This window comes from Chaetomium strumarium, assembly GCF_033439665.1.
Source record: "Chaetomium strumarium strain CBS 333.67 chromosome Unknown B0T15scaffold_1, whole genome shotgun sequence".
Taxonomy (NCBI): domain Eukaryota; kingdom Fungi; phylum Ascomycota; class Sordariomycetes; order Sordariales; family Chaetomiaceae; genus Chaetomium; species Chaetomium strumarium.
The window spans coordinates 1,500,881-1,525,968 of record NW_026944429.1 but is presented as its reverse complement, the minus strand read 5'-3'; the positions used below and the strand labels follow the sequence as shown (position 1 = coordinate 1,525,968).

General features: G+C 56.3%; 6 protein-coding genes across 6 annotated transcripts; 3 read left to right on the top strand and 3 right to left on the bottom strand.

Annotated features, from left to right (window-relative positions):
- Nucleotides 1-3,334: 3,334 nt before the first annotated feature.
- On the bottom strand, nucleotides 3,335-5,569 carry B0T15DRAFT_14270 (uncharacterized protein). Its single transcript, XM_062861897.1, has 4 exons — nucleotides 4,983-5,569; nucleotides 4,716-4,914; nucleotides 4,448-4,654; nucleotides 3,335-4,335 (listed from the first exon to the last, which is right to left on the bottom strand). Exons 1-4 carry the CDS (start codon nucleotides 5,279-5,281, stop codon nucleotides 3,595-3,597), a joined length of 1,446 nt encoding a protein of 481 aa, XP_062725567.1. The 5' UTR covers nucleotides 5,282-5,569; the 3' UTR covers nucleotides 3,335-3,594.
- Nucleotides 5,570-8,113: 2,544 nt separating this feature from the next.
- On the bottom strand, nucleotides 8,114-10,646 carry B0T15DRAFT_14228 (uncharacterized protein). Its single transcript, XM_062861888.1, has 3 exons — nucleotides 10,493-10,646; nucleotides 9,704-10,437; nucleotides 8,114-9,634 (listed from the first exon to the last, which is right to left on the bottom strand). Exons 1-3 carry the CDS (start codon nucleotides 10,527-10,529, stop codon nucleotides 8,150-8,152), a joined length of 2,256 nt encoding a protein of 751 aa, XP_062725566.1. The 5' UTR covers nucleotides 10,530-10,646; the 3' UTR covers nucleotides 8,114-8,149.
- A 3,231-nt stretch (nucleotides 10,647-13,877) lies between these two features.
- On the top strand, nucleotides 13,878-15,598 carry B0T15DRAFT_386405 (major facilitator superfamily domain-containing protein; the record flags this gene model as incomplete). The annotated part of the gene is made up of 4 exons (XM_062864322.1): nucleotides 13,878-13,994; nucleotides 14,070-14,114; nucleotides 14,186-14,391; nucleotides 14,428-15,598. 4 exons carry the CDS (start codon nucleotides 13,878-13,880, stop codon nucleotides 15,596-15,598), a joined length of 1,539 nt encoding a protein of 512 aa, XP_062725565.1.
- Nucleotides 15,599-18,164: 2,566 nt separating this feature from the next.
- On the top strand, nucleotides 18,165-19,617 carry B0T15DRAFT_14117 (uncharacterized protein). The gene is made up of 3 exons (XM_062861879.1): nucleotides 18,165-18,742; nucleotides 18,811-19,097; nucleotides 19,285-19,617. Exons 1-3 carry the CDS (start codon nucleotides 18,413-18,415, stop codon nucleotides 19,346-19,348), a joined length of 681 nt encoding a protein of 226 aa, XP_062725564.1. The 5' UTR covers nucleotides 18,165-18,412; the 3' UTR covers nucleotides 19,349-19,617.
- A 379-nt stretch (nucleotides 19,618-19,996) lies between these two features.
- On the top strand, nucleotides 19,997-21,720 carry B0T15DRAFT_481333 (uncharacterized protein; the record flags this gene model as incomplete). The annotated part of the gene is made up of 2 exons (XM_062866019.1): nucleotides 19,997-20,018; nucleotides 20,621-21,720. The coding sequence occupies 2 exons, from the start codon at nucleotides 19,997-19,999 to the stop codon at nucleotides 21,718-21,720; spliced, it is 1,122 nt and encodes a 373-aa protein (XP_062725563.1).
- A 172-nt stretch (nucleotides 21,721-21,892) lies between these two features.
- On the bottom strand, nucleotides 21,893-24,922 carry B0T15DRAFT_14082 (P-loop containing nucleoside triphosphate hydrolase protein). The gene is made up of 2 exons (XM_062861874.1): nucleotides 22,765-24,922; nucleotides 21,893-22,694 (listed from the first exon to the last, which is right to left on the bottom strand). Exons 1-2 carry the CDS (start codon nucleotides 24,772-24,774, stop codon nucleotides 22,065-22,067), a joined length of 2,640 nt encoding a protein of 879 aa, XP_062725562.1. The 5' UTR covers nucleotides 24,775-24,922; the 3' UTR covers nucleotides 21,893-22,064.
- Nucleotides 24,923-25,088: the final 166 nt, after the last annotated feature.

Genomic DNA, 25,088 nt, shown 5'->3' with positions numbered 1-25,088 from the left:
GAGAGGCCTCCAAAACGCAGTCTGCCTGGTTGGTGTGCGCCCAGAAGAGTTGTGCAGTGGGCATTTCGGTCAGCAACCTACACCGGGACACAACCAGAGCCGCACTCAGCCTCCCTTCCTGTCCACCGGAGGGAGATCGTGACACTGCATCTGGTGACCGTGTATGTAGATGCAGCCTACTGCTCACCCGGTAGAATAGCTGGAAAGAATGCTACACGCAATTCTGGCAACCATCGACAGCCTATTAGATGTCACGTTACTTTGTGCTCCAAGATCCTGCGGATGACTGTCCCCGAGAACCGGGCAGCTGGAAAGAGGGACTGGGACATTCCCTGGACGGAGGAGGCACACCGAGACTTGGAGCAACGGTTAAGCAAGCGCGTAACAGGCCACCTCTGGTTTTTTCCAGAGGGAGAAGGAGGGGGTATTAGGAGCACCAGGTAAAGTAGGAGATATCCTTGTAAATAAATCATGCTACAGATGTTAAACCTCACCCACGTTGGCACGTTCTGAGCAGCTAACAATCCCAAGTTCTGGTTGGATCACCGGGTAACCGCAGCCGGCTCTGCATAGTCGCCATAACCGACTGGGCGAGGCTGCCGGATGGTGCCCCGGCTCTCGGTGGCGGTCCGCCGGAAAGAGCCTCTCCTGGTTTTCGGGCACTTGCCTCTGCTTCGTCATGCAGCAGAAGGGACCCTTTTCCATTAAACATCGTGCTATGTGTTTGACATCACTGTGTAGCGGACAACGTGAGGACGGCTCACCATGCACTGGTGACGAACTGCCCTCTTCCCAGATAGACATACCCTCAGGCGTATGCTCTGTCCGGTGCTCTCTGAGATCCAGTGTTGAACCTTTCGAACAAGGTTCCTACCATCACCATCACAGCGGTCATAGTACAACCATGCCTGACGGGGCTGATCTGGGCTCTTTCGTGTATTGCCTCCTGTGCGGCGAACTCTTTCAGTCTTGCTCCTGCTGGGGTGGGGGAGGGGGGCGCCTGAAAAGAATGATGATTTCCATTCTAACACCACCACATCACCGGGCAAGGTTTTGACTAGGAGACCACACTTTCAGTAGGCTGGAGTCAGCCTCAACACAGATGCAATCGGAGTATGCCTTGAGGGCCCCCGCCATGGCGTGTTGTTGGAGGTGCCTTTGTGGTTGAAGCAGAGAGGGAGAACCTCGCGACAAACCCAAGCAGGCACAGAAGAAAGCCTACCCCAAGGTCGAATCATCCATCTCGGGGCGGGGCAGATCTGGAAGGGAAGGTAATGGTCATTTAGGTCGGTGTAACGATCCCCCGCGTGGAGAACGAAGCTGCTATGTTGGCCAGCAGGGCATGTGTGGGACACAGCAGGGCGCGCGATATTTGCTCTCTGCGTTCACAAGCTGCCTATGTAGTGTAACCGTGTAATACCATCAGTTCTGGATCTGGTAAGCCGCAAAGGGCTTTTCAAAAGCATCCTAGAATCGAGACAACTCCAGATAGCGAGCGAAATGGGGCGGTGAGAGAAACGCGGGACGCCTACTAGTACTTGCTTTCCATGTCATCAACAGTATGGTTGTAGGGCGCTGCCAGTACTACCAGCATTACACGCCATAGTTCATTTCGTTACTGTATAGAAGAGCCCAAGGCTGACTGTCCTAGCTGGGCTAGGCCAAGAAGAAACTATGAGTGTACAAGTAGTACACTGTAATTATACCAAATGGCAACCTTTGCTGCCAGCAGTCCCTTGGTTTCGTTACACTACACGGTTTGACATGATGCTCACCAAATCGACAAGAGGCTCTACACGGAACGCCCACCACCCACCGCGCCCCCACCTTTCACTTTCGGTACCTAAGCAGGCTATCCATTACAGTCGTGAAGTCGCCGAGCCGATGCTGTGTTACCACTGTGCCCGTATGCCGCTTGGTCTCGCATTGGCGACGGGCAGCAAGGTCAGGCCTCGCTGATGGCAGGAATCGCGTACGCAACATGAAAGATCCATCCATGGTTGGAAAGAAAAAAGGAAGAATCAAGCTATGTTATGATGTTATATAAGCTCGCCAGGAATAACAGTGCGTAGTCGTGACGTGCTGGTGGAGGTTGCACTGCATGGTTCGTCGGCAATCTGATCGCTATGGAAGCAAAACATTCTCGGCTATTCTGCCGCCGTTAAAGCGATGCGGAGAACCCCAGAACAGGTTCCACGGGCTGATTATAGATCGGTGGTTCCGCTTTGGGCATGAATCGTCGAGTCTTCTCCTGCTTCAGAGGCCCCTGTACAACAGCTTTCATGGGGATACAGAGCATACATTATCCCCTCCTGCTTCCCAACACAGTTCCCCGGATCCCTAGAGCATCAAGCTTCGAAGATCCAAACTCATCTTCTCTCCCATAAGCTCAAGTGAAGCACTGAAGATTCAGCACATCGTACAAGTCAGTTCATTTGCAAGACCAAGAGCCTGCGAAACAATCTGCCCACAAGACAGATGCGCCCTCTTTCCTTACACCCAGCACTGCTGTCACTGAAGCTTCCAGCTCTTGAGCTCCGAACGTCAAGTCGCAGTCTAGAAACCGCTGCAGCTGCATTGTTATAATAGAATACAAATACACGCGCCTTATTACTACAACTCTTTAAAAATAGCGTATTTGTGAGACAAAAGATCACCCCGCTTTCTTCAGTGAGCGTGATGTGTGTGTCAGATCCTTAGCCGATTCTGCCGAGATTTCACTCAAAAAGCTTGATTCTTTTAGGCAACGCCGGGTGGCGGTGGCGGTGGCGCACTGGAGATTAGGGGCCTAGGTAGCAACGGCTGGCTGAGAAATGAGCTGGTTGTTGAGCTCAAGGCTGTTTGGTGTTGTGTATCTGTTCCGAGATAATACGCTGAGAGGTATACCCGATAATCTAGGATGGGGTTCAGTGCGATGCTTCAGGGCCGAAGCAATAGGTAGTACTAGTATGCTGTGTGTAAGCGGTCTCCGTGACGCGAAATGGACACATACCATGGAGTCAATGTCAGCTGGGTTGAGGACCGGCTATATTTGCTTTACTGGCGCTGCCAGGGCGACTGCCCCCGGGTCGTAATCGTATGGTTGAAGTTCAGAGCAAAGCTCAAACAGTACTCCTAGGTACCTAGATAGCAAAGGTATGAAGAGGAATGCTCCTCACGGGATGACGCCAATACCTACTGTATATGGTGAAACACCCAGAAAGGCCGCTGTCCGTCTAACATGGCCCATACTAGCCTTAGACACCATAATACCCTCCCCAACTCTAACCTTGTCCGTAACATGTCCATTTCCGCTCGAAAGTAGCGAAATACCCGTCCTTCCATAGCCCGCACCAAATCCCAGTCATCGGAGAGTTTAGGTGCCGCATGAGTGCCCGACGAGAAAGCAAGAAGACGCAAGGAGAAAATACCGACGTAAATCCCCGGGTATAGGGCCCCTGCCGGGGCAAAAGCAACCGTTTTGTCCTCCCCCAACAGCGTCGCAGTGATCCTGCAGTAGCAATCCTTCCAAAAGGCAAGACGAAAAGTCTGACGCACCAATGTAGATGAAACATAGGAAAAGAACCTTTCCTCCCATCGTCCCGAACCTGATTCCTAAAGCGAACCACCCCTAATGACCCTTACATTCGTCGTCCGAGACATTACACTGTTAAGAGACGGCAGCTCACGGTCCTCCAGGGGGATGGTGCCGTGCCGGGAAGCAGCAGCAGCAGGCAGCTTGCCGCCGCGGTCGTCGCCGACTCGGCAGTGACCGCGGAAGCCAGGCCACCGACCGCGCCGCAGCTCGTCAAACTCGTCCCTGAGGATGTTCCAGCTGGTAGCCGCGAAGATGATGGCGTTCCACAGCCCTTGCAGCGGCAGCACGATGGCGCCCGCCAGGTTGAGGCCGTAGCTGGTGCGGGTCGGGTGGATGAGCGAGTAGACGCGGTTGATGCTGCTCGGCGTCCAGGTGACGAGGATGGAGATGGCGAAGACGAACGAGGTGCGCAGGTAGGCCAGCTTGATCGGGTCGAGGTTGCCCAGCTTGTTGACGAACTTGCGCCACGTGCGGGCGAGCGTCTTCAGGATGCTTTGTTTCTTCTTCGCCTCGCGCGGTCTGGTCGAAACGCTCGAAATGGTCGTGAAGGGCTTGTTGTGCACTGCGCCTGCCGACGAGACGGTGTTGTCGACGCCGTAATGATCCGGTGATCCCCAGGGGGAGTGTGCAGCAGAGGCATGGGACTTGTGCAGGACCGGCGCGATGGATCCTTCTGGTGTCGAAGGCGGCGTCTGACTGCCAGAAGACTCTGCTGTCACCTGGACCTCGGTTGTCACGGTACCATAGCATTGTTGACCCTAAGCCATCAAGGCAATATGTCAGTTTGGGCGCGGGAAGACTCCAAGAGCTGCAGTAGGGGGGGCTTCAACTTTGCATGGGGTAAGAGACAAAGAATTAGTGACAACTGACCTTCTCGGGGGAGTCTTTAAGGCTGAGTCCGTAGGTATCCTTCGCGTGGTTGCTGAGGGTCAAGTTGCGTAGCTGATTGCGCTGATGGAACACTTGGTATCCGACCGCCACGTAGACGACGGCGGACAAAGAGATGCACGTCCAGATAGGCAGATAATAGGTGAAGATGCGCAACTGATTGTACGAATCGTCGATCCAGCACCACAACTGCAAGCCACTCGTGAGTCCCGGGCCAAGTTTGTTTGCTGGCTGGTGTAAGTCAACTCACCGTGGCATTGCCATACATGCGTTTCCCGTTGGGTGTGTAGAAGAGACAGACGAATGCCGGTACCGCGGGTATGCCGTAGCAGATTAGGCAGTAGAGCCACAGATGCTTGTGAAAGTCGTTTGGGGAGTAACTCATAAAGAAGACCATGTAGACGTTGACTGCCATCGCAAACGACCACCAGGGATCTGACTGCATGAACCTGGGGTAGGCGTTAACCACCAAGCGCGCGTGGATGGAGGGCCTTTGATGACAACCATGACCACTTACATCTCGAGGAGAAATGCCTGGGTCTGGCACAGGGCCGAGTCGTCTCCCGCCAGGAGGCCAGCATATCCGATCAGGCAGGCGATGCTGGCTCCCACGTTTGCTATCGAGGCGAAGAAGATAAACGTGTTGGGGATGGTGCGGACACGGCTAAAGAAGCCATATGTTATGAAGATCAAGCACACGCCGACCAGGCTGATGGAGGCACCGAGCCTTTCGATGTGCTGGATGGTATGGCGTTGCGCTGCTGTGAGATTCATGTAGTCGCTCTTGTCCCGTGGGGAGATCTGCAACGCTTCCATGACGAGGAAAAGGAAAGGGGGAATTGAAGCTCCAAGGCCGTGGTTCGAGATATATTGGAGCAGCTGATCGGCGTGGCTTCTTCGCGTGGCCCTGCAACGGCGTGGACCGACTCAGACATCCACAAGACTGGGCCACCCTTGGAGTTGTTGGTTGCCTGTCTCGAGGATCGTTCTTTGCAGCTGGTCCGGCATGCAGCCGTTTGGGATTGGGGGATGGCTGCCGCCCGGTCTCACTTGCGCTGCAACTGCAAAAGGGGGACTGACTGGTTCCGTTCAGGGACCGACTCGAGTCCCGAGGCTGAGACAGTGGACGAGTACCCAGGCGCGGTTTCGTTAAATTGACTTGGGTGTCTTTGTTCACAATGGTGATATGGTGAGTATGGTAGTGTGGCTGCAGGATGTTTGGTGAAGGACAAGAGGTTTGGTGTAGGGTCGGTTGCCAGGAACTGACGTGACGTGCCTCAAGGTGGTGCTCTGTTGGGCCAGGTCGAGAACAAACAGGTCTGACGATGCGAACAAACCCTTTCACAGGCTCAAAGTGGTTTCGTCTGGGACCATGGCTCGGAGTGAACAGTCATGGAGTTCACATGGAACTAAGAATTGGTTGAGTTGGGTTAGCCTACAGCTGTCAACATCTTCCATGCACACGTCAACGCAGAGAAAAGCGTGTCGTTGAACGTTTGACCCTGGGATGAAACGAATCCGGCTCATCCCAGATCAGGTGGGGGCTGAGGCAGAGGAGCGGGCAGAGGAGTGTGCAAGAAGGCTAACGCTGCTTTTGGACTGCTTCCTCTCAGTGCGCGGTAAACCGACTTCAACATCGGGCACAGAAACCCGCGTTTGGTTTGGACGTAAGTGGGCTTCATTGCGGTTCTCTTTTCCGTCCGAGAGTCGGTTTGTCACGCCCGAGAGGCGTGTACTATGTCCTATGTCTTGGTCTGGTCACCCCAGAGATTGGGAACACACAACATATTACTGTGTGACTCGAGGTCGCTACCTGTTGGTCTTGATTGGAGGTCGAGAGGATCACCGCAGGTCTGTCATGCCTCACACCTGCAGCTTGCTTGGGGGAATTCCCAGGAAAGAAATTGGGGTGCTGATGCCAGATAACCGGGGCACGCAGTCGACAGGTCGACAGGCGGGTGGCTAGACGATTCTGCCCTCATCGATGCAGCGTGCCAGACCAAGTTTGCTGGAGATTTCCGTTTGGAGAGTCGAAAAACGGACGGTGACTGGAACACGATTGGAAGCCCCACGCCGTTTGCTATGCGATATTCTTAGGTCTACTAGTAGGCTGCAGAAGAGAAACGGCTGCACGAAACAACGCAGTAACCTTAGACACCAACCCATTGGCGTTGGAATCAGGGGCTGAACCAGACAAGTAAGGCCAGAACGCCACAGCTCACTGCCCCGTGTTTGCGAGGAGCGGGCCGAAGGACGATCGGCGAAACGAAACGCGCCGGAGTTGGAAGGAGCCTCGAAGAGGGGTGGTTGCGTTCATCAAATCAGACGCGGCTTGCTTCCATCCCTCTCAAACTGGAAGGCGCGCTTGCTGCCCACCGTCCAACTGTCTGGCGCTGATCAGCTTGTGCGGTACCTTCCCCATCATCGTTACAATTGAACTTCCAATTCTGAGGTCCCTTCCAATGCGAGGAACCCCTGACAATCAATCGCCCACTGGACTGGAATACAATGGCCGACTCCATTGATCCAAATTACGGTCCCGACTTTTGACTCTGGCGCCGGAAAGAGGCCGATGCCCGGTTGGGACTTCCCTCGTCGGCTTCCTGCGTTTGCATCTGCAGATGTGGCGATCGCAACATTTCGTCATTGGCCCACGCGGACTTGGAGAGCCTTTTGTCGTACAGCTGAGGGCTCAGCTGACAAGATATCCCGCAAGCCCGCGGCTGCCCAACGCTCTTTTGCAGCATATTGAAAGTAGCCTCCCGTCGTGCTCCTCGGGGCTTCCGGTCAGCACGGGGAGACTCGACGAGCGGCGCTTGTTGCCAATTTCGAGTCTTGTTGGCTTGACCGCTGGCTCATCTCTTTTCTTTCAAGCGCGAGATCTCTAGGAACACAGAACCAAGAAGTCGTGCGACGTTGTGTCCGCTCTTGCTCATTACACTGACGGTCCGTGTATGCTGTGAATCCATCATCCTAACCTGATGGGACATCCTTGATCCCCCCTCAACGCATGCGTGGTTAGTACCCGGGCTTGGTGCCAATGGATGCATCACTCGAACTCGGCGATCTTGTCGTGTACCTGCATTAGGGACACACAGCTCTCGCTGTAGTTATCCTTTAGCCAACGCATCGTGAGCAGCCAAGATAAATGATGCTCTGACGGACTTAGGTAGGTACTGTACCTGCCTGATGTATCACTTCCAGATCCTCCCCAGCAATAGCTGAGATATAGACGGTATCTTATGCATGTAATTTTGATGACGGTACAGTACGAGAACTCGGTTATTGCGGCACGCCCTTGAGCGCACCAAGACTTCTGTACTACCATTGCTGATACCATACTAGCCGCCGGCTGTGACCTGCTAACTCCGAAAGACAACTTCCTGATCAAGATACTACGTGATCAGTACGTCAGGTTACAGGTGCTGCAGGCAACAAGAGGCGATTCCCGCGCGATTGTACAATCGCATCTCGGATTCTCCTCGTTGCTCGCGCCGAAAAGTCTCGAGTCCTGCAGCCTCCGCGGGCCATCAATGTCGTGCAACACAGACAAGAGATCCCGTGGTCGACAGGCCAGATGGGGACTGTCTGTTTACACCAGAAAATCAATGATCACAGGTTCCAGATATGTTTGTATCCGCAGACCAAATCTCTAACTCTATCGGCTAGGTACTCAAGCCAGTTCTACCGTTGATACAGCCCGTCAATGTTGTAATCCTTCTTCGGCCCCTTGACCGTGTAGGCCAGCCGCCAGTCCCACAGGTTGACGGCCTTGAAGTTGAAGTGGTACTTGACATCATAGAAGTCCTCCACGCACAAGTGGCCCGCCGTGGCCTCCCAGCCCTTGCCATTGTCAGCGTCCTGCTCCGATACGTCGGGAACCAAGAGCTCGACCTCGTGAAAGAGGTAGTCGGCCCTCATCTGGTCGTCCGTCCTCACAAACCACACGCTCAGCTTGTCCTTTCTCTCATTGTAGCGCCACACGTAGCGCCGCGTAGCGCGGAAGGTCAAGCCGTTCGACGCCTTGAAGTCGCCCTCCTCGATGTAGAGGTACTCTAGTCCTGGGTCGCCATCCCTTTTGACCAGGGCGTCAAACTCAGATTCACGACCATCTCGTGTGCCCTCGCGGAGCAAAAACCTGGCTGTCCCGCTGAAGTGGCCGCTGGGATGGCTGGGAAGCTTGCTCACGATTTCCCTCTCGAGCTTCCACTCGCCCAGGAGAGAACGGAAGACTGCTCTGGATACGAACTTGCCGGAGGTGAGACCCGCCCACGCGGTAGCCTCGGTTGCCTGGAGGTTTTGGACAATATGGGCTCGCTGATTGTCAGTCACGCCTTCCGCTCGATACCGAGCCGGTGTCAGGATGTCCATCTCCTTGCCTGCTGGGGGCAGCCTCGGCATTTCTCCCAGATGCGGCGACAATTCTAACCCTAAAGCTGTAGCGAATTCCTGGATGAGCCAGGGATAGTCGCCCATGGGGAACTGAGATGCCCGGGGATCCGTGCGGATGCTGATTGTCCGTTCGATCGAAGTGTCTCTGCTGAGAGCCTCTTTCATTGTTGGCGGCAACGTGGGCGAGGATGGGCCGCCGGCTGCCCAAAGGGCGGTGATGAAGCGAGCCTGCATCTCCATCACTCCCCAGTAAGGTGACCGGTAGAATCCGACAAAGCCAAGGTTCGGAACATTTGGATGGTAGGTGCCATGGAATGCGAGCGCAACCGTGTTCTTCAGGTCAGACGGGTTCACGGACAAGGCCTCCCGCACAGACTTTGGAAGGAAGTCGATAGAGGGATCCGCCTCAAAGCCTGTGGCGCACACTACGGCCGCAATGTCGGTAACCCTATCATTTGAAGGCGAGACGGTGGCTTCCCGGCCGCATAGGGAGTCCAGTTTGCCATGTGACACGGTTATGAGGCCGGACCGGACGAAATCCAAGTAGTAATCGCTAACGGCAAGCCATGGCGGGTTTTCAGTATGGGGCGTTGAGACTGCGACCGCCGGCGAGAACATTGACTGATCGCACCCCATCGCAGTCAGATAGATGGAATGGACAACCTTTGCCGTTTCCAGAGAGATGTGTCCTTGTGTGTTGGTCAGGGGCCGAACCCTGTTAGAGAGGTTATATGACCCCAGATCCAGAGGCAGAAACGGGGGCGAACACGAGGTCGGCTGCGAAATCAGTGCTCGTTAGCACAGAATTACCGGCCTAGAATCTCTACTAGTACAAAATCACTGTACCTTTGGGGAAGTGTGTAGCGGGAACACCCACACAGGCCGTTGGATGATGTGGTGGATGGTGAAATTGGCAGCGTTCGGTATTGGGCTTGGTCCGGGGGAGTTTACAGCTGAAGAGAGGTGGATTGCGATTGTGGCCGCGATCTCGACTCCGGACATCTGGCCTCCGACAACAAGGATCTTGCCCCCGGATCCGTTGGATTTGCCAACAAGGCCGTTTAGATCGCGGTATTGGCTGCTGTGAATAACCGGGACCTTGTGATCTCCATGGATTGCTGGTGGGGAACTGGGCTGGCCAAAGAAGCCCGATGCAATCAACAGATAGTCATAGATCTCCTCCTTTGTCTCCCCCTGACGGGACCGGGTCTTTACCCGCCAAGCCGGAGTCGAACCGTTGCTGGGATTCGACACGGGCTCTGCTTCTTCGACGCGAGTCTCAAGGACGAGCTTCGCGTCGGAGCAGTAGGCCTGCGCATATTTCGCAAGATATTCGCCAACCTGCCATGCGCGGGGCAGCTGAAGTGAGTCTTGCGGCCAGGGGAAGTCACTGAACTGGACAGTATGTCTGCTCTGGTTGGTCACCATGCGTGGGTGGACTAGGCGGCTGTTGTCCTTCTCGTTTACGGGCCACAGGCCGCCAACCGAGGACTGGCCGTCGAACAAAGTCACGTCAAAAGTGCCCCTGGGAGCATCGTGGAGCAGCGACTTGGCAGCCACGAGCCCGGAAGGGCCGGCACCTGGCTCTGTCAGTTGGATGGACTCCATCGAAGGGGCCATCAAGAGCTCACTAACCAACGATGCAGACCCTCTTTGGCATCGCGGTGGACATGACCCTTGTCCGACCAACGACGCATGCAGTGCCCGGCGGCCGGCCTTTGCCCTTCAGGCGCCGGAGCCGGGGTCCGACCGGCGGCAGAAAGCCGGGCCGGAACAGGGTTGGGTGCAAAGCCGAGTGAGGCGATTAGACTTGTCAAAGGCCCTTGTCAAAGACAAAAGCCATTCAAGCGACGCAGATACACGCGGAGGTCACCCGAGGACAGCTGAAGAGCCCCGGGAAATTCAGATGCGCTGCCTTCAAAGGGTACGTTCCTGGATCGGTTGCGGGAAATATCCGGTTCGTCGATCGTGGATCGGATTACCTCATCCAGCCCGAAGGGGTAAGCGTCCACAGGACGCAACTTCAGCTTTCTCCCATTTGCTCAACTATCGTCATCACACCGCATAGCACCCCAACTCCGCTGAGGTGTACAAGCACCCAGGAGCGAGAAAAGTTTGAAATTTCTCATTTTGCAGCCAATCGCAATGCATCCGAGTCCGGGGTCAACTCCAATAACCACCAACGACGAGCTGTGGCCTCCCGTCTCCCACCGTCGCTTGGGTCGCTGCCGCGCACAAGAACAGACAGCATGCTTTTACCTCCGGTCTATTGGAGCCTTGCTGACGCCGTCAAGCGGCTGCCGAAATTGCCTCACACCTGCAGGAGTCCAGGTTGCGAGCCCACGGCGGGCCGGCTGCGAGGTCGGGGAGCAGCATCCAGTGGAAGCGCTCAGGGCAGCCGCAGCCCTGCGGTCTGTTATCGTGGATCCGCAGCACATTCTACCTGTCAAGCACACCTCATGGCACTGCTCCGGGATCCCGCAGGCTCTTCACTGCCGCTGCGAAAAATTCTCCTAATTACTGCTGCAGAACCTCGATTTGTGCTGCGTCGGATGAGCCAGGATTCGCGAGCTAGCGAATGTAGGTCCAATACGCCACATGCCGTACATAAAACACCTGCGTGGTTGAGATTGTGCTCTCTGCGCCCCGGAGCCCCGCCCCAAAGGAAACCAACCCGGCAGATTGCAATTGAGACTCTGAACACCAGATTGCGGACATCAGCACCAAAAGAGAGTCGGCCGCCGGTGACACAAATTGTCATGCAAGGATCCGTGTCGGTTGAGCAACTCGCTTGTCTCCCGCGGAGTCGGCACGCTCTGTAGAGGAGGATTGGGGTCTTCGGACCTAAAACTGAGGGTCTGCATGACTGTCTGGACCCTTGAGACACCTTATATCCACCTCCCTCTTTGGCTTGCCTATCAGGCAAGCCGGATCGAAGCAACAGGCACTCTTCTCGAAGCTGTTCCAGACCGTTCACTTGCCAATTCCATGCTTGGCCTTCATAGACCGCCAAGACGGGAAGGCGGTATTTGGCGGCTTCGCCCAGACCGCCTCCACGACTTCATCGGCTCTCTTCGAGCCAAGCTTAACTTGGCACGGCTGTCATGACCTTGGGTGCTGAGTGGCGGAGCGGGAAGCGGGAAGGCGGCAGAGCAGGGTACTGAACACCACGACGGTCTCGAGCAATCATCCGCGCCCGACAAAATGCCATGTCTGCGCTACGAACCGAACCCGCCGGCCGCACGCATGAGACAGTGCCCGGGGAATGCAATGTGGTCATCGCAGTTGACGGTGTCCCTGCTCTGACCAACAGCAAAAGCACTCAATTCGGCCCAACAAGGGCCCGCCCATTGACCACGACGACATCCCTTTGGGACTTCGAGGCTGAAGTTTGCTTTCCGGAGTTGCCGCACGAGTGTGGCGTCTTCTATTGCACCGCTTGTGCAACGGACATGATTCAGTTCCAATGTTTGCTGTCGCTGAAATTTGCCGCAGCTCCAGCATTATGGTTGTTCGTCAGAGAGACCTGGCTCACCGGTTCGTTTTCTGATTTCTGATAATGCTTGCTTTTTGATCTGAACCCACCATCCTACTACAGTACATGGCTTTATCTTTGACCTTCAGCAGGCAGATACAAGTAGTCTTTGATGCATGTGCCTGCAGTTTGCCAATACCTGTGACTCGGTTCTGTTGCTTATGCCACTTGAAGGGTACGCTTTGGGATGTTTGGTTCTGCAGCTGAGACATAATATTGGCGTTGCGGCAGGGTTCCTAGCTACTATCTTTGGGCTGGATCGTTCTGGAATGTCCCCATGATGGGATCGCATCCGAAGATTCAACTTTGGCCAATTCCGGGATGCCAGCAAGGTGCCGAAGGTGAAATGGGCGGCGCTCAGGGTGCTGCCAAGCATCCGAATGGAACACCCCGCGGCACCCTCTCCCCTGTCGGTCATGACGCAGTTTTCAACAGTCAACTCCCGGCATCCCTGTTGGCTGACGGTTCAGAAGAGGTTAGTAGTTCGCACAGAGCAGGTAGCATTTGGTCGACCGGAATTCCGACCTGGGGCACACGGCATCGGTGCTAGTACTGTACAGTCTGTACTCGACCCGTCTCGGCAACTATCCCGATCTTCTGAACCACGCCGACATGATAACGAGGTTTCGGTACCTGTGTCCGAAGTGCGTACGTACATACAGTGTGCGGCACACGAGTTAGTGTAGTGCTGCTCCAGCGATTCCACACGGGCTTTTCCATACTTCCCGTCAAGTTGTGCGATCGCGCTGTGGTGGCTGCAGAGAGACACAAGGCGCGACGTTGGGTGGGTGGTAATACAGTCCGCTCCTGCCTCAGCTGGTTTAGCTTCCTCCGCACTTTCCCTCCCCGCGTTTTGTTTGGTCCTCCACCGACCATACTCCCGGCCAATTGAGTGTTGCTGATCGCCCGGTCAATACTCAGCGAGAACACCCGACCGAACCACCCAGGATTGGGGGCTTCGACATCAAGTTGCAGAGATCAAGCCCCCGGATTGGACGTTCCATTGCACTTGAATCCCCCCGCAAGCCCCCTCGGTCGCATTTTCCACATCCAGCGAGCTTGCTTGCTTGCGGCGTAGCTCCCCTGCACCAGCAGGGGAATAGACCCTCGACCGTGGTTTTCGCATGATGGGCCGGGTGGGACGCTGGGAAGGAGCAATGGGTGAGTATAGACAGGGACACTCCCAAGAACCTGGTTCTTCCCCTCTTCTTCATGTCCTCGTGGTTTATCTACGGTGATTTTCCGCCTACCGACATTGCGTTGCGCCTTTGTTGCGTCCTCGGTCCTCTGTTCTGCCTCTGCTCCTGCTTCCGCCGCCTCGACGCATCACTCTGCCGCATTGATTCGGGCCGTGGATGCCCGCTCGGGGAAGCCCTTTTTCTGTCCGACCGGCTGACTCGGATCCTCACTCCCAAAGCACCGAACTTATTCGGATCTAAGTCGCGGTTCGATTCCGAGATGGCGACCATGAATAGTGAAAAAGCCATGAACAGCGACAAGGAAAAGGAATCCAGCGATGCGATGCGCAGTCAAGACGGGTACGGGTCAGAAATGCCCAGGGACCCGGACGCCCACCTCTCGGCGGAGGAGAAGGCAGAGGTTGTAGGTACCGGCTTTTGAGCTCGAAGGTTTCACCACTCGTTCTTCGTCCTGGAAGCTTACGATGCCGCGTCTTAGGAGCGCAAACTGCTTTGGAAGTTGGACTGGATGCTTCTGCCATGGGTAAGAGCCGCTGGTCTGATCACGACCATCGCCACTTTGACGAAGCGCAAGTGAGACTGACACGGCAACAGCTCAGCTTTCTCTACCTGTTGGCTTTCCTTGACCGGACCAATATTGGAAACGCAAAGATCGCCGGCTTATCAAAAGACTTGGGCCTCAGTGTGAGCCGCTACAATGCGACTCTCACCATCTTCTTCGTGTCATACGCCGTCTTTGAGCCCATCACCAACATCCTGCTGAAGAGGCTCCGCCCATCCATATTCCTCCCTATCATCATGTAAGCCAGCCAGCATTCCTGCTTTCTTCCGTGAAGATATGGGCTCCCGTTTGCGTGGTACTCATCAGCCAATAATCCCAGGGTGCTATGGGGCGCCAGCATGCTCGGCATGGGCTTCGTCAAAAATTGGTCAGGACTAATGGCCGCGCGGTGGTTCCTTGGTCTGACGGAAGCGGGCCTCTTCCCCGGGGTCAACTACTATCTCTCCTGTTGGTACAAGCGCTCCGAGTTCGGCGTTCGGGCGGCCATTTTCTTTTCTGCGGCCGCCATTTCCGGCTCGTTTGGCGGGCTCCTGGCCGCGGCCATCGAACAGATGGACGGGATTCGCGGCATCCGCGGGTGGGCATGGATTTTCATCCTTGAGGGTCTCCTCACCATAGTGGTCGGCATCATCTCCTTTTGGATGGTGCATGACTTCCCCGACGACGCCAAGTTCCTGTCGGAAGACGACCGCGCCCGGATCATCCGCCGCCTCAAGCTCGACCAGCAGGCCTCAGCCGACCACGAGAAGTTCCAGATGAGCTTCTTCTGGCAGGCCCTGCGCGACTGGAAGATGTGGTTGGGCATGGCGATCTATATGGGCTGCGACATGCCGCTCTACGCGTTCTCGCTCTTTCTGCCCACCATCATCAACAACCTGGGCTGGAACACAAGCGTCGTACGATCACAGCTCATGTCGGTCCCGCCTTACGCCGCTGCCGCCATTCTGACGGTTATTATCGGGTTCGTCGCCGACCGCACGCGCGCACGCGGCCTCTGCAATATCCTCGTGTCCCTTCTCGGCGTCGCGGGCTTCGCGATGCTGTTGGCCACGGACAACGCAGCCGTGCAATATGCCGGCACCTTCCTTGCCGCCCTGGGCATCTACCCCTGCATCTCGAACACGATCACCTGGGTGGCCAACAACGTTGAGGGCGTGTACAAGCGCGGTGTAGTGTTGGGCTTTGTTATCGGCTGGGGCAACCTCAACGGCATCGTCAGCAGCAACATCTACTTCAACGGCCCGCGGTTCCCCGAAGGCCATGGTGTGATCATGGCATATCTCGCTATCTTCCTGTTTGGTGGCTCAGTGCTCATGTCGTGGTTACTAAGGCGCGAGAATGCCAAGCGCAAGAGGGGAGAGCGCGACCACTGGGTGGAGGGCTTGAGTGAGAAGGAGGTCGAGAAGCTCGGCGACATGAGGCCTGATTTCTTGTATACTGTTTGAGCTTTTGCGGGATTGTCAATGCTTCATGTGCTCCGTTGCATGTCACTATCCTCCGCAGTCTTCATGGACGAGGTAATTGACCGACGGCATTGCTAAAGGTTGAAACGAGGTTAATGGACGGCCGTTGAAATTTGGGACTGGGATGAGGAATAGATCGGGGTCGCATTCTCAGCTCTTATGCTTCTTCCCTAGCGACAAGCGGGCGTGGCACGGGGACAATCGTTCCCCGCTATATATTGCAATGCCCGGGGTAATGGGCTGTTGTAGACGGTGGGTGGCCTTTGGTCGAATAAAAGCGTCCTTCCCCTTTGAATATATCTGTCTGGGTACCTGTGTTGTTTCTCCTCAACCTCCTTAAAGGGGCAAACTTGATGAGAATAGACTGTCTGTCCGTACCATCCACACTCCAAATCCGCGGTAAAGGAGGGAGACCTTGATGTCTCCAATTCAGCCCTGCCGCACGGTCCACATTTCCTCTTCCTATCTCTTCTATATACCTAACGCTTTTTCATGGCTTGTTCTCATTACACCTCAGATTTTTCCAGTTACAGACCCAAATCCGCCGACAGGCCTTTCCCTTTGGCGACTTGCTCCACACTTTTCACCACCAGTCCCTTTCGAGTGCTCTCCAGGAAAACCAAGAACCAGCCTCAGAATAAGTATATGGACTACTACATGTAACCTGAAGGAGACCATATGGGGGAAGGGGTTGGGGTGCCATGTGCCACAGCAGCAGGTCCATGCGGGCTTGGAGATCAAGATCTGAACGGTTTGTGAACCAGTTACCCAAACAGGGGGATAAGTAAGGTAGTCGGGCCGTTCGCTGATGGGGGCTTTGCTTTGGCAGGAATCCCAAATCGTCTGTCTTTACTGTGTAGAGCTGGATAGCCGAACTGAACCGATCGGACGATTCAGCATCCCGGGCTAATCGATCTGCCCCGTGTCGTGCGGTGTTTCCCGAGGGGTTTGGGTCTTGCATTTTGTGTATGTTGTGTGTGTGTGTCTGGTCTAACGGTTCGGCCGAGCCGGGCGGCAGGATTGTTTATTAGGGCCGTGGGGCAAATCCCGTTTTGAGACTCTGAGTGTCGGTGATGTTGGGATCCGCTACAGAGCGGCTTGGGACGGAGTAATGTGGACGACGGATGGATGGATTATGTGATGTATATTATCCGCTTGGCTAAGTGCCTACCTGTATGACGCCCTTGAGAGTGTGGGGGGATCCTGTGGAAATCAGGGGTGCCATACCGGTTGTCATGCTGCCAAGCGGGACGTTCGGACCGAGTACTCATCTCGTGGTCAGTTGGCAACACCTAGAGCTAAGAACTGAGGAGAGGAGAAGGAAGGACTCTCCTTCCCATGCTCCCAGGTCGTGCCGGACGTGCCACCAGTCTCCAGTTGCAAGCTCCGTCCACGACCCCATCGTGCATCAACCTGGTTGCCCAGAGAACCGGGCCAGTGAACATGCAATATGCAGGAACCTTTTGCTTTTGTCACAGGCGTAACGTCGTTATATCGCGCAAGTCCTAGCCTGCCAGGGGGTCTCGGGCGAGATCTGAATGTGACAAGAACACAGCGGCGGCCACGGCAGGCTGTGTGTGTTGTGCGGTTGAACACGGCCGACGACGTGGTATCACCGCTCTGGCAGGATCGAAATTGTATGTCGCTGGGGATAGAATGGGACTCCCCGTCCCGTGATGCCATGGGGACGGGGACAGTCACAGTGGGGGACAAATGCGATGGCCGGGCGATCCTGCAGATCGATTGACAGGGGTCCCGTGTAGGTATGCAGTCGTTTGTGTTCGTTTCTCATCAGAGTTGATCTATTTCTCGGTCGTGGCTCGTGCCCCTGTGTGCGTTGCACAGTCGTGGTTTGACAGTTTCTGCGCGACGCTGGTGCGCCTTGTCTTGGGTTCTTGTGTCACGGTGGCGCACAGCGGATTTGCCTGGAAAAGCGGCCGTCACCCAGGGCGGCAGTAGGCACGTTCGGCAGGATGGCCCATGACTGAGACTGAGAGGGTTATGTGATGTCCGATGACGTGTAAAGAGTAAACCACCCTCGCCGGGCTGGGTTTGTCTGTTGACGATTGGCCGCCAGCGTGACGTTTCGGAGGGCTCTGATTAAAAGTGTGCATGTCGTGCTACCCGGGCCATGAGCAGAGCAGTTAGGAAGACCGTTTTTTGAAATACGGGCTGCAGGAGCTGCAGCCAGGCCGGCCAGGTCTTGTGCGACCGCCCCTATTTGACTGCGTTCTTGCTGCCTGACCTCAACATTTTCAAGGTTCACCGAAAGACTCTAAATAAGCCCAGCGGCAACCGAGACAGACAGTTTGGTCTTTCAATCGGCGAGGCTGTCGGGGGACTGGCTGGCGATGGCAGAACATGACGTACCGGCATGTAGATACCACGCGGCTGCAATGCCACTATGGCTAGATCGGGTCCTGGTCAGGAGAATGTGCAGTCGCAAGGCAACTGGCCCAGAGCGCCAAGGTATGCAGGGGCTGTTGCAGCTGCAGGTGGCGTGCATTCACCGAGAAGCCAAACGAGACGCGGGATGAGACAACGTCTTCAGCATTTTCCGGATCCTAGGGCCACACTTCAATTTGGTGGTTCGATTTTGTATTGTTCGGTCCTTCCTTCTCTGCATGTCCTGGGCGATGTCTCGACATACGGTACGCCAATAGGGGGGTCGATTTGTTGAACAAATGCGGGTGTGTGTACCCTCAACCCAAGGGGTCAACAAGCACCCGTGGACGGAGCGCAGGCTACTACTAAGCTAGAACTGCCCGTACATGGACTTGGGCTGCAAGAGACTTGATGGCCATTAGCCCCGGCCATCGGGCGCAGCCAAGAGGTGGAATTTGCACGCACTCCCCGTCCCCAGTGACTCATTTGACCCTGGTCGCAGCAGAGGGAGGCAGCCAGAGAAAAAATGGGAAAAAGAAGGCAACCAGAACCGGTGGATGGGCACTGGCTTCACCGCCCAGCCTATGCATGATAGACCCCTGCCGATTGGAAGAAGAGCTGACTCCATGTATCGTGAACCCGAATGCCAGATTCATCGTGGATCCCAAAGCGCAATCCAAGTACAAGCACTGTAATCGATGCGGTGCATGTCGCCTTCCCAATCGACCTAGAAGCTGGCCTGTAAGAGCTCAAATCCGAAAATTCATATGCCGTGCTAGGACATCGGACGAAGTCCGACTTATAAGAAGCTTTCACCCCAACAAAGGGAGCCCTACCTATCAACTCCAGGTCTACTACTTCGACAGCAAGACACCAACATCACCTCATCTTTCTCACACCATCCTTCCAAGACAAACGAGGGTACCTATTTCAATATGTCAGTTTCAAAGCCGACCGAGATGCGCCATGAGAAGTCCAACAAGGCCGAGGCGACTGCTCCCACCACGGACACCTCGGCTGGTGAAACAACCAGCAACACGCATGGCCCAAGCAAGACACACGAGGCCCCACGTTACATTTGTGACTGCAAAATCTGGTACGTGCCGTGGGAGTTTCCTTTGTCCCGATACTAGCTACCTTAGTTTGCTCGGTCTTTCCTCCAGAGAGTTTGTTGGCTCGCCGTTCTCGGCTCCTTATACTACTAGTACTTTCCAGTCGCCGGCTGTCTCTATAAGTTCAAGCTAAATCAAGTCCCGCGAAACTAATTCCTCTCGTGTGCTCAGCATCTGCGGCGCGGCCGTAGATTATCCTGGGGACGTTTGTGCGACTTGTATCAAATATCACTGAGATCATCAATACAGCACGAGAATATTTCAAAGGGCTCTGAACAAGGAGATCTTCGGCGGCGGCTATTATGTGGAAGAGGGAGGGCATGGCGTTATGGGGTTAAGAGGTTGAGCAAGGCTATGATTGGTACTCAATTGCTTGTATTGCTAAGGCCGAGGTCTTCTCCTGGGCGTACTATTTGCAGCTAGCTCGGCACGACAATTTTTTCTCGATTTGCAAAGGGAAAGAAAGGTTCATCAGACATATCTGCCTCAACCCAGGTGGGGTGGGGGGATGCCTTTTGTATCACTTTTCCAACTACTACTAAGTAGTACTTGCACCAAACCCGTTCTCCCGGCACGGGGTTCGCCAACATTGAATCAATACGGGCCTTGCTTCTAGAGGTACCCAAGCTAAAAATTCTTGACTGCGAGACAATCCTGCGTTTAGCTGGCAGTCTGGCACCTGGCCCTCAACGTGATTGAATATTGTGCGAGGACAATGTTGACTTGGCTAACTTCGGCGAAGTATGTCGACAGGCTTGGATTAGTCACTATACTACAGAGATTGCCACCTTACGCTCTTGTTGGAGGTTGACACAAGCATTGCCGGCGCCTTGCTATGGGAGGCTATTGATGTTTTAGCGTAAATTAACACTCCACCTCGGCGATGGCCCGTCAGACTTTCCCCTGTCGCGTAGTGGGGAATGGCTACACTAAGGCAACCGCTTTCCGATGGTCTTTGAGACGAAACCCACACAGCCAAGCAATACACACTAGCGATGAAACTGCCGCTGGAAACAAAGATTGGACTGGAATCTTGGACAACCAAAGTCTTTCAACTTTTCAACAACATGTCTGTTCTAGATATGTAGGGGTCTGCAATTTGACAAATGGGAAATTCAAATGACGGATGCCAAGCTTCGGTGCCGGGCTGATGTAACCTCCGCATTGCTAAGGGCAGAGATCTTGCCTTCGTCTCGATCTGGCAGGTGGGGTTGGGCGCGGCCAGGCCTTGTTCGACTTTGGGGGAGCAAGCTGCAGCATGGTGTTTCTCCCGCTGGAAAGTGAGGTTAGAGTGAACGTCGACTGTAACCCCTGGCGTTGCTTCCATCTTGACAGTTCTCTCGAGCGACAGAGCACGTCGAGAAAGGCATCGGTTCTTTCTCGATACTACCTACTAGTACCTATATACCACACTTCAACAACACTAAGGTACCTAGATACATGATGGCAGCGCCACAACCACCCACGACTCCTCCTCCCGTTCCGAACCCCGCGACAACCAACCTAGCAATCTTCTCCACGAAACCCTACGACCGCGCCGCCCTAACCCTCGCCCACGCCCACCTTTCCCCCCCTTCCCTCCGGGACTCCATCACGCTCACCTTCCACGACTTCCCCCTCACCGCGGAAACCGTCCCCCTCGCACAGGGTGCCACCGCCGTCTGCGTCTTCGTCAACGACGTCCTCTCCCCGGACGTCCTCCACGCGCTCCACGCCGACCACGGCGTCCGCGCCGTCCTCCTGCGCTGCGCGGGCTTCAACAACGTGCACCTGGCGACGGCCGAAGCGCTGGGCCTGTTCGTGGCGCGGGTCCCCGCCTACGCGCCCGAGGCGGTCGCCGAGTTCGCCGTGGCGCTGCTCCTGGCCGTGGACCGCAAGACACACCGGGCGTATAACCGCGTGCGGGAGGGGAATTTTAGTCTGGATGGCCTGGTCGGGCGCACCCTGAGGGGTAAGACGGTCGGGGTGGTGGGGACGGGCAAGATAGGGTGCGCCTTTGCGCGGATCATGAGTCTTGGGTTTGGGTGTCGCGTGTTGGCGTATGATCCGTTTCCCGATGTGGAGGGGTTTGAGAAGGGGAAGGGGAACTTGGGTCAACCGCAAGGGTTGTTGATGTCGTTGGGGGAGTACCGACCGACGGTGGAGGAGGTGTTGCGGGAGAGCGATTATGTCAGTCTGCACTGTCCGCTGACGGACGAGACGCGGCATGTGATCAACGAGGCGACGCTGGGCGTGATGAAGCCCGGAGCGGTGCTGGTCAACACGTCACGCGGCGGGCTGGTGGATACCAGGAGCGTGATTGCCGCGCTCAAGAGCAAGCACCTCGGCGGGCTGGCCCTGGACGTGTATGACGGGGAAGGGCCCATCTTCTACCAGGACCATAGCGCCGACATCATACAGGACGACGAGCTGATGCGGCTGATGACGTTCCCGAATGTGGTGGTGTGCGGACATCAGGCCTTTCTGACCGAGGAGGCGCTCACCGAGATTGCCGAGTGCACGCTGAGGAACTTGGCGGATTTCGTCAACCGTGTGCCGTGCCCGAATTCGCTGGTCAGGGAGGGGCATCTGTTGGTTAGGCGGGAGTCGCTGCCGGTGCGGATCTGATCTGCTTGAGGATCTCTCTTCGGGACGGTACAGTATTATTTGTTGTTTCTGGACAGTGGGCGTTTCTGGATGGACTTGTACGGCGTTTTATCTGGTTGCGGTTGACACGAGGGGTGCTACGACTAAGTACATCCATCATGAGTAAAGTCGATGGCACATCCATTGGTGACAGCGAACGCTTGCTCCGACGAAGAGAAAGAATTTGGTGGTTGCATCGCACCTCAGCTACATCCTTTACGCCCCGATAGCATGTCCCAACACACCTCACATAGTTTGAACTACCTTACCTTAGCATCCACCAGCGGTACTGAAGAAACAAACCCCTCATAAAAAAGACCGCCTTCTCAAGCCCTCCCGGACGCTTTCCTCGCCTGCCGCCTCATCACCTCAAACTCAGCCGCCTCGGCGGGCACATAGGCGCTGTTGCTCGCATACGCATTCGTGTAGTGCGTCTCCGGCGGCACGGCGGCGGGCGCCGAGCCCTGGCTGACCCTTGTTGTCGCGGCCCGCGGCGGAGCGGGCGAGTATGGACGGCCCTGCGCGTAGAGCTTCTCCTCCTCCTCGTCTCGCACCTTGCCTGGCCGTGGTGGTGGAGGTGGGGGAGGCGCTTGCTGCGGCGGTCTTGTCGTCGTCGTCGTGTAAGAAGAGCCGTCGACGACGCCGCCGCTGCCCTGGGTCGCGCTACTGGGCGGGCCATAACCATTGTGTGGTGGCGCATAACCATTGCTTGGGGTCGGCAGGGTCGCTGGCAGCGGCAGCTGGGAATGCCTCTGTTCCGGCGCACTGGCAGGTTCAGCAGATCGGCCTGGGTACGTCTGGAGGGACTCGGTATCCCCGACGGGCCGCCTTGAGCGCCGTGATGGTCTGCTGGCCGAGGGGCTGTGAGAAGCTCGCGGGGACGGTGTCGTTCTAACGACCTTGCTCTCGTCATCGTCGCTGGTGTCCTCGGCTTCATCGGCGCCATTCTCGGCGTACTGTAGAGTCAAAGTCAGCAGGATGCGCCGAAGGAGACAGGCGGCGGGCAAGGGGGTGGCGGGAACGTACTGCTCTAAGCTCTTTCCTCATCGCAAGGCTGGCACACAGCTCCTTGGCCTCTTGGATCGCCTTCTTCTGCACCCTGAGCGTCTGCCTCCTGTCCCTCGTTTCCTTGTTCTCGGCCGCGATGGCGTCGACGATCTCGTTGCTCAGGCCCAGGACCTCGGCCGAGTTGAAGAGGCCGTACATGCCCTGGAGCAGATGGCGTTCCACCACCTGCGTGATGATGTTCCGGATGAAGGTCTTGGCGGCCAGGTCGTAGTAGATCAGCATCTTCTCGAGGATCTCCTCAGCCTCCGAGAAGGTTGCGCCGTCCTTGGACACTCTGGCTTGCCAGCTGCGCAGGCGCTCCTCGTACTCGGGATCGTACGGTTGCACCTCGAGGTTCAGGTCTTCAGTTAGGAGATCCAGCTCGTGCTGTGCCTTCTCCATGAGCTCCTTGAGGTGCGGCTCCAGGAAATGGCGGCGAAGAGGTTCTCGCATGCGCTTCGGCCATGCGTAGTCGATCAGCTCGCCGAGGAACTCGTTGCACACGACACCCAGGTTGTCCTTGTGCTCTTGTGCGAGCCTGGGCCAGTTCTCGGAGTAGCTTTGGAAGAGCATGTAGACAGCCCTCGGCTTTGGATCCATGGGGAACTCGGAACCGCGGACCTGGCGGAGCAGAGACTCGACTTCCTGGGTGATGAACTCTCGCTTTATACCGGCTTCAGGGGCCTGCGCGCCTGCCCCTTGCGGCGGAGGAACCGAGAAGTTGAACTTGCGCCCGTGAGCGCGTATCCTCATGGCGAACCGGTCGTTCTCCTCGGTAGCCCGGGCCCGCAGGTTCTGTGCAGGTGTGCCCCTAGGGTCGGCAGTCACGCGGAAGAAGTTCTTCTTGGGAGGGTTCTTGTAGAAACCGTAGACGGCAGGGATGACCAGCTCCTTGGATCCCGAGAACAGTTCGACCAGCTCGATGCGCATCTCCTCCGGCGTGTCCTTCGCGTTGCCCAGCGACTTGAGCTCGGCTTCGCAGTCGTCGAGGGCCTTCTGGATCTGCTTCCGGAGGACATGGATGTGCTTTCCGATGTGCTGCTGAAGCTGCACGCTGAGCTTCTGCATCAAGGCCCGGACTCCCCACATGGACGGCGGGATCGAGCTCCATTTCCCGTTGCTGAAGAAGGCAGCTTCGGCGCGTCGGCGCTCTTCGGCGGTGGGCCAGGGCTGGCCCGGCTCTCTGGGCGCCGGGTTCAGCAGTACGTACCAGCCGAGCCTGAAGTCGTTCTGCTTGTCCTTGTTGGTGACCAGGTTGATGAACTTGTCCTCGAGCCCGATGGACTCGGTGAGGTCCGGCTTGGTCAGGACTCCGATGGTCCGGGATCCGGTAGGGTCGAAATGGCGCGCCTTAGTCAGGATCGGCGCCTGCACGTAGTCTGCGTTGCCGCCGACGACGGCCAGTATGATGGTGCGAGAGCTCTTCATGTAGCGGTCCGAGAGCGCCTCGATGGTTCGGATGTCCTCAAGGGACTGGTCGTTGTTGGCGTTGCGCACCAGGCCCGGCAAGTCGACGAGGGTCAGGAGCGGCATCTCCGGGCCTCGCTTCTCGACCACGAGGATGTCGCGGGCGGCGAACCGGCCGGGGATGTTCTTGGGGGCGATGAGGTCGACAGCACTCCGCATCAGGTGCTCGAAGGGAATGTCGGCGTTGACGGTTCCGCCAAACTGCCGCAGCCTCTCCTGCTCGGCAAAGCTCCGGTTCTTGTCTGGAATGACCGAGACGTTGATGCTGGTCTGGGGCGCCCTCCGCAGCCGGATCTCGGTTGCGAACCTCGTGCAGGCGCCGGCATCTCGAGGGAACGGAGTGCCGGTGATGGCCTCGAGCACCGAGCTCTTCCCGGCGCTCTGGTCGCCGACCACGACGATCTGAGGGAGCTTGACATTGTCGAGCTGGGCGAACTGGAGCTTGTCGAGCAGGTCGAGAAGGGCGCGCTGTTCGCCCGCGAGCTCCTGGGCGTCCAGCGCCAGGTCCAGCCTTGTGACCATTCTATTGTGTAACTGTAGTGGTGGGAAAGAGACTGTTCAATGGCGCCAGGTTGGCCTCAAAGAAGATGTTGCCCAGACTAGGTATGACACAAGAGCTGTAGAGGGAAAGAGTAGGAGGTCACGTCAGGAACTCAAAGGGCGAGAGGCGTTAAGGGGCGCGAACTCCCCTTATTAAGAGCCGGTGAGCGGATCTTGGCTGCACTGTGTTGCCACAGTCTAGAGCGTCGGCCGCGTGGCCGGAAGAAAGAATACATCGGTACATCTTGTCTGACCTTCTTCGCACATGAAACGCAGCAAATGGGAGGAGAGGCTTG

Excerpts from the sequence above, each read along its gene's own strand:
- B0T15DRAFT_14270 (XM_062861897.1), bottom strand. The coding sequence starts at position 5,281 with ATGGAAGCGTTGCAGATCTCCCCACGGGACAAGAGCGACTACATGAAT. Across the intron at positions 4,915-4,982 it reads CAGGCATTTCTCCTCGAGAT|GTTCATGCAGTCAGATCCCT; the intron begins GTAAGTGGTCAT and ends CGCCTACCCCAG. Across the intron at positions 4,336-4,447 it reads TTAAAGACTCCCCCGAGAAG|GGTCAACAATGCTATGGTAC; the intron begins GTCAGTTGTCAC and ends TTGATGGCTTAG.
- B0T15DRAFT_14228 (XM_062861888.1), bottom strand. The coding sequence starts at position 10,529 with ATGTCCACCGCGATGCCAAAGAGGGTCTGCATCGTTG. Across the intron at positions 10,438-10,492 it reads AAAGAGGGTCTGCATCGTTG|GTGCCGGCCCTTCCGGGCTC; the intron begins GTTAGTGAGCTC and ends TGACAGAGCCAG. Across the intron at positions 9,635-9,703 it reads CGCTACACACTTCCCCAAAG|CCGACCTCGTGTTCGCCCCC; the intron begins GTACAGTGATTT and ends CTGATTTCGCAG.
- B0T15DRAFT_14117 (XM_062861879.1), top strand. The coding sequence starts at position 18,413 with ATGGCCATTAGCCCCGGCCATCGGGCGCAGCCAAGAGGTGGAATTTGC. Across the intron at positions 18,743-18,810 it reads ATCGACCTAGAAGCTGGCCT|CTTTCACCCCAACAAAGGGA; the intron begins GTAAGAGCTCAA and ends ACTTATAAGAAG. Across the intron at positions 19,098-19,284 it reads ATTTGTGACTGCAAAATCTG|CATCTGCGGCGCGGCCGTAG; the intron begins GTACGTGCCGTG and ends TCGTGTGCTCAG.
- B0T15DRAFT_14082 (XM_062861874.1), bottom strand. The coding sequence starts at position 24,774 with ATGGTCACAAGGCTGGACCTGGCGCTGGACGCCCAGGAGCTCGCGGGC. Across the intron at positions 22,695-22,764 it reads TGAGGAAAGAGCTTAGAGCA|TACGCCGAGAATGGCGCCGA; the intron begins GTACGTTCCCGC and ends TTGACTCTACAG.